At 42.6% G+C, this 6,225-nt stretch overlaps 1 protein-coding gene across 3 annotated transcripts; it reads left to right on the top strand.

Annotated features, from left to right (window-relative positions):
* The first annotated feature begins 282 nt into the window (after positions 1 to 282).
* LOC123728993 (uncharacterized) lies at positions 283 to 6,016 on the top strand. 3 transcript variants are annotated; one of them, XM_045702150.1, is made up of 4 exons: positions 309 to 614; positions 827 to 935; positions 1,042 to 1,227; positions 1,327 to 6,016. In XM_045702150.1, exon 4 carries the CDS (start codon positions 2,488 to 2,490, stop codon positions 5,749 to 5,751), a length of 3,264 nt encoding a protein of 1,087 aa, XP_045558106.1. In that variant the 5' UTR covers positions 309 to 614; positions 827 to 935; positions 1,042 to 1,227; positions 1,327 to 2,487; the 3' UTR covers positions 5,752 to 6,016. The 3 variants fall into 3 exon arrangements, with proteins under 3 accessions (XP_045558108.1, XP_045558106.1, XP_045558107.1); XM_045702152.1 differs by lacking the exon at positions 827 to 935 and having other exon boundaries at positions 283 to 614; positions 1,327 to 3,644; XM_045702151.1 differs by lacking the exon at positions 827 to 935 and having other exon boundaries at positions 510 to 614.
* Positions 6,017 to 6,225: the final 209 nt, after the last annotated feature.

Here is a 6,225-nt window from a genome sequence, read left to right as displayed (position 1 = left end):
GCGCAGGGGGGTGTGTGCGTGTGAGGGTGGGTAATTGTGTGTGTGTGTGGGTGTGTCTCTGCATGGGGGGGGTGCTTTTGAAACCAGAAAAGGTGTGTGTAAGTTTGTTTAGGATTGCCGGCTTCTCTTCAATTGGTCTGGGCACTTTCCATTTTATTACCCCCCCAAGCCCTTTCAAATACGTATTTATCTCACCTTCAAACATGTGGGGGCTAAAAAAGTGAAAAAAGCCCCGGCATAAGACATCAGGTCTAGACGAACTCCTAATGTTTAAAACATATGTTATTTTCTAATCAGCGCATATACTAACGGTCCCCCACCCCGGGATATAAATTTACAACGGACACCCCAACGCTGTGCTATGAAGCATAAGTGCAATATCGGCAGACCGAATATGTCGAGACACCCGCCTGTGGTTTTGGGTCTCTAGACATTCGAGTACTTTATATGGCCCTTTTTTGCATACAGGATGACGCCCGAAAAAACGGCACCCCCGCTCTGTAAACTCATTGCAGGATAGTGAAGCCAGACGTTAAGACATCCTATAGAGCACCTCGAAAAGACTCCGGGCCAACAGATAATCTCGGAATCGGTCCTAATGGAGCTTTCTGAAGGTGAGTTAGTGAAAATAATATATTAGATTTGGAGAGGTATTTTCAGGGAATTGTATGGATATTAAAAATGTGATATCACTATTCTAAAACTGATGGACAATGATTTTAAGGTAATATGTCAAATGCCCGTATTCTCATATTTTAAAAATGTGTATATTTCGTATATATGTTAATGTTATCTAACGTCTGTAGGCTCGCAATCCTTTACGCAGATGCTCTGTGGGCTAGATGATTTGGAACCGAATTTGTCAGAGAGGGATTCTCAGAATCAAACTGCCTGCAGCGCTGAAAGCAGCCAGTCTCCGTCACACTATTGTAGACGTAAGTTCAATACTAAAAAAAAAAAAAAAAAAATCCCTAAGAAAATGTATACATTAAAAACATAAAGTGTGAACCCTATATTAAAAGCTATTTTTTGTGTTTACAGCGGACAGACCCAAAAGAAGGATCACGGGTGCTTCGTGTACTCTGAACGAGGACATCGATGCTATTCTGCCTTTCTGTTCGAACGGGTTTACCCTAACACCACCCAGGAACCAAGCGCAAGTGCATTGCGAAGAATCTCCCAGGCCCAAAAAGTTACTTCTTCAAGAAACGGCCCTACACGGACATGGTATGAAGCCCTTATGTTATTAGTAATACAGAGTTTATGATAATTTATACATTTTTATGATTGAAAATGCTAAAACAATGACAAATAATGTTTTTACAGACTCCTCCCCGGCGTATAACGGCACAGAAGACCATACACACCGAGAACCCGCGGAGGATTTCAGAGCGCCTGACATTCACAATAAAACAAGGAAAACTGATGATTTCAACGTTTTAAATGACATTTCACAGGTAGACGACTGGCTATTCTGTAACGCAGCCAATCTTCTTGATTCCTCCAATTCTTATGTAGAAACACCCAAACCTGAAATAGACCAAGCGGAGTTTATCAAGGCCTTTTCAAAGGCTCTAAAATCCAGAAATGTCTTGCTACACCAACGAATGGTTGATTTACTCGAGCGGCAATACAGTCAGGATCTATCCTTCTGGCATAGAACAATGCCCCGGTTGTTAAAACGCAAATACCGGCGCTAAAACCAGTTACCGAAATGGACGTGCCTATAATTGAGACAGTTGAAAGCCTTTTGGCGAAAATACCCCCTGATCTACTAGCTTTAATTGAACGGATGAACGAGGGTGGGTTATCAGACATAATTCCGATAGACGAAAATCTATTTTCCCAAATTCCCGCCGACCTAATTGAAATAATTAAACATATGAACGAGTCAGGAACAACATATGAAAACCAATTATCTCAAATCCCGCCAGCCCTAGTTTTTTTAATAAACCAGATGAACGAGAGCCTGAGATCTTCTACACCAGACCCTCCAAGCAGCCCGCTATTAATGCCTGAGTCAGAAGAGTCTGAAACGGAATATGATGTTTTTGAGGAATTGGAAAATTGTCTAATAAATCAGGAGGGAGATGGTCTTGATAGAAGTGTCAGGGTTGTGTACAGAAATAAATTCAGCAATACAGAGATTAGACAGTTTTTCAATTTCACATGGGTGAATCAAAATCTCAATTATGCTGTTTTTTACGTGATGATTTTGGATACTCTGAACGAACTGTTAGAGAGGGCAAGAGATTATGGCGAACCTCGTGATGTCTTACAGTTGGAAATTTGTGGAGATAGCATGCAAAACACTGTATCTCTTATTTTACCCAATGGTGAAGCAGATCTTGAACAATTTATAGCCCTGCTGGAATGACTTGTTCAATCAAATTTATCCATCATAGCCGATAGGTCGCTGGAGCTTGTTGTGCAAATAATACGGCAACCCCTGGGTGGTGGGGGCAGAGAAGGAAGCTAGATAGCCTAATGCAATCAGAAATCATAAACAATAAAAGGGCATGCCTCATAAACGTTCACAATCACGGTAATAAGCTATGCTTTGCAATAGGCCTAGCACATTTACTAAACCCCGGATGTACGGATCTAGAGGCGTTGCAAAAGGCTAGAGAGCTTCAAAATGCTGTAGGTCTGGGTATACATGATGCTGTCGCATTCTCTGACATAGTCAAATTTGAAAACTTTCTGAACATCAAGATTGTGGTTTTGTACCACAGTAGAGCTAATGCTTCTCTCTTGAAATTCCAAAACAACCCCCAACCTCATCCTCAGATCCTGTACTTTTATGTGCAAAACGACCATTACTATGCAGTTACCAACATCGGAGCGTTTTTAGGCGCCCCCTATGTGTGTCCAGCCTGTCATACCGGCTACACCCGAAAGGGTGGCCACTCGTGCCGTTATAACTGTTCCGTATGTCTGGATGAAAAATGTCCGATGCAGCCCTTAAACCTGACACCCTGTGCCGATTGTCACAGGACATGCCGTTCGGCCTACTGTTACGAAAAACACAAAATTGAAACATGGCACCCCAAGGCCTGTAAATCTGTAAGCAGTTGTGCTATTAACAGGAAATGTCCAAAATGTCAATGCAATTACAACCTTAAAATAGACAGCCCTAAACCTCATGTGTGTGGAATCATTCATTGCCCAATCTGTAAAGGGCCTTTGAAAAGCAGAGACTCTGAAGTTGTTCAAGATGTTCCCCACGAGTGTTATATTCAACCCTTGGCTGAAGATGAACATTCAGAGAAATACATTTTTTATGATTTTGAGACTAATCAACAATCAGGGGTTCATTTGCCTATTTTTGTATCTACCATGACTTTCAAGGGGGATAAGTGGTCAGCTGAGGGACCCAATTGTGCACTCCTCTTTCTAAAACACTTCAGAAAACCCCAGTACAGAAACTTTACGTTTATAGCGCACAATTCTAGAGCATATGATTCGTACCTTCTTTTGAACCCTCTGATACAGCAAGGCGTTGCGCCCAGTGTCATAGCTCAAGGTAGTAAAATCTTGTGTTTTGTAGACCCCGCTTTCAACCAGAGATACATTGACAGTTTAAGCTTCTTACCCATGAGATTGTCTCAAATGCCTGAGGCCTTGGGTTTTGAGAACTCTGTGAAAGGTTGGTTTCCCCATTTTTTTACATCTGAGGAGAATTTACACTATATAGGATCTTATCCGAGACCTGAAATGTACGGTTGTGATCAAATGTCTCCCAAAGAGCGAGAGAGATTCATGACATGGTACGAGACAGTATGTCACAGCACTTTTGATTTCCACAAAGAGATGGAGTCATACTGTGACAACGACGTGGTTATCCTTCGCGAGGGGTGCCTCAGATTCAGAGCAGAGGTCATCAAAGATGCAGGCATTGACCCCTGGAGTTGTACAACTATTGCATCGGCATGCATGAAAACCTATCGTACACACTTTCTACCTCCTGCATCTATAGCTATCCCCTCGCCTGACAACTACCGACGCCAATTTAAGTCATACTCTAGTGGCTCCATTCAGTGGTTGGAGTACTTGGCCCAGGATAAAGACATTTTTATTCAACATGCTTTGAATAGGGGTGAGAAGGCGTTTGGGCCTTATCATGTAGATGGATACACACAGATTGACGGTGTTGAGACTGTGTTTGAGTACAACGGTTGTTTCTTCCACGGGTGTAAATCTTGCTTTGAGCCACAGGCCCTGTGTGTCCTAACCCAAAAGACTTTTGGTGAAATGTACCTAGAGTTTCAAGACAAATGTGAATCTTTACAGGCTACTTATGGTTTGAAAGTGAATGTTATGTGGGAGCATGAGTGGACCGCACTCAAAAAGTCTGATCCTCATGTTCGAGCTTTCCTTTCCAGCTTTGACCCACCAGAACCCTTGGAGCCACGACAGGCCCTGTATGGAGGCCGTACCAATGCTTTGACCTTGCGGTATGTAGCGCAACCAGACGAGACAATAGGTTATGTAGATTTTACATCTCTTTATCCTCATGTAATGAGTTCCTCATGCTATCCTATGGGGCATCCTGAAATTATTCACCGCGACTTTGACTTACCCCAAAACTATTTTGGTCTGATTAAAGCAACGGTCTACCCACCTAGGGGTTTGTTTATACCAGTGTTGCCTTACAAGGGACCTCAAGGAAAACTTTTCTTTCCCCTATGTCGCACCTGCAGTGAAAACAACAACCAGGAAAAGCCTTGTGATCACTCAGATCAGGAAAGAGCCCTTACAGCTGTCTGGGTTACACCTGAATTCACAAAGGCTCTAGAGAAGGGGTATCGTGTGGCCAAAATCTTTGAAGTGTGGAACTTTTCCAGGAAATCAGACACTCTTTTTAAAGAGTACATCAAGACCTTCTTGAGATGCAAGCAGATGGCTTCAGGCTATCCTTCATCGGTCACAGATCAAGAGAGCAAAGACAAGTACATTCGAGACTATCGAGACAGAGAAGGCATTCTTCTTGACCCTGACAGAATAGAGGTCAACAAGACCAAACGAAATGTGTCGAAATTGTACTTAAACTCGCTTTGGGGGAAGCTTTCGCAGAGATGCAATATGCTAACTACGACGATCATTAAAGACCCCGAAGAATTTTTGGAATTTGTTTTTTCGGACCAATACGAAATTTCCCATTTTTCATTCTTGAGTCAAGACATTGTCCTGGTGCAATGGAGACGTAACACAAAGTGGGTTCTACCCCCGGGTAATGTAAATGTATTTCTTGCAGCATTTACCACGGCCTATGGCCGACTTGAATTGTACGCCCTCATGGAGCAGCTTCAGAGGAGGGTTCTTTACCACGACACAGACTCTGTGGTCTATGTAAGCAAACAGGGTGACTGGAGCCCCCCACTTAGCAACTATCTGGGTGGTTTAACGAGTGAACTCAAAGATGGCGACCATATCACAGAATGGTCCTCCTGTGGGCCCAAAAGCTATGCTTTTAGGACTAAAGACAATCACGTGGTGTTGAAAGCCAAAGGCGTGACTCAAAACTACGAAAATGCCTCGCGTGTAAACTTGGAATCAATCACACGCTTGGTCGAGGGGTTCATAAACGATCGGAATAGTGACTTGGAGATTTTGAGCTCCTACAAAAAAATTGTTAGGGATAAAAAGGGCTTCCATCTCAGGAATGCCCCACTTACTAAAAGATTCAGGGTAGTCTATGACAAGAGAATGCTTTTACCTAACGGGACCACACTGCCCTTTGGCTACTGACTTATGCTACAAGCCCCAGTGTGTCTTAAAGCTTAAGATATAATGGCGGCTGTAGAAGGTTTTGACCCCCGGTTGCAACTGCCATTTTCGGCCTTAATCGCAGGCCCCTCCAACAGTGGTAAAACTTGTTTTGTAAAAAGTATTTTAGAGAATTCTGAACATGTGTTATCTCAGAAGCCTGACAATATTGTGTGGTGTTATTCATGTTATCAACCTATGTATGATGAATTGTTGAAGAAAATAAAAATCAAGTTTGTTGAAGGAATACCTGAATCCCTGTCTGATGATGAACTTTTACCTCCACATAAAAACAATCTGCTGGTTTTGGACGATATGCTATTTGCAGGTAGCGAACATCCTGAAATTGCACGAGCATTTACACAATATACTCAACATAGAAACCTGTCTGTGCTTTACTTGGTGCAAAATGTGTTTCACCAAGGTAAAAACAGCCGTACCATCAGTTTGAACGCC

This window comes from Salmo salar, chromosome ssa19, assembly GCF_905237065.1.
Source record: "Salmo salar chromosome ssa19, Ssal_v3.1, whole genome shotgun sequence".
In the NCBI taxonomy this organism is placed as follows: Eukaryota; Metazoa; Chordata; class Actinopteri; order Salmoniformes; family Salmonidae; genus Salmo; species Salmo salar.
Note: the sequence above shows the minus strand (reverse complement) of the source record. Positions and strands in the feature narration are given on the sequence as shown.

Excerpts from the sequence above, each read along its gene's own strand:
- LOC123728993 (XM_045702150.1), top strand. The coding sequence starts at position 2,488 with ATGCAATCAGAAATCATAAACAATAAAAGGGCATGCCTCATAAACGTT.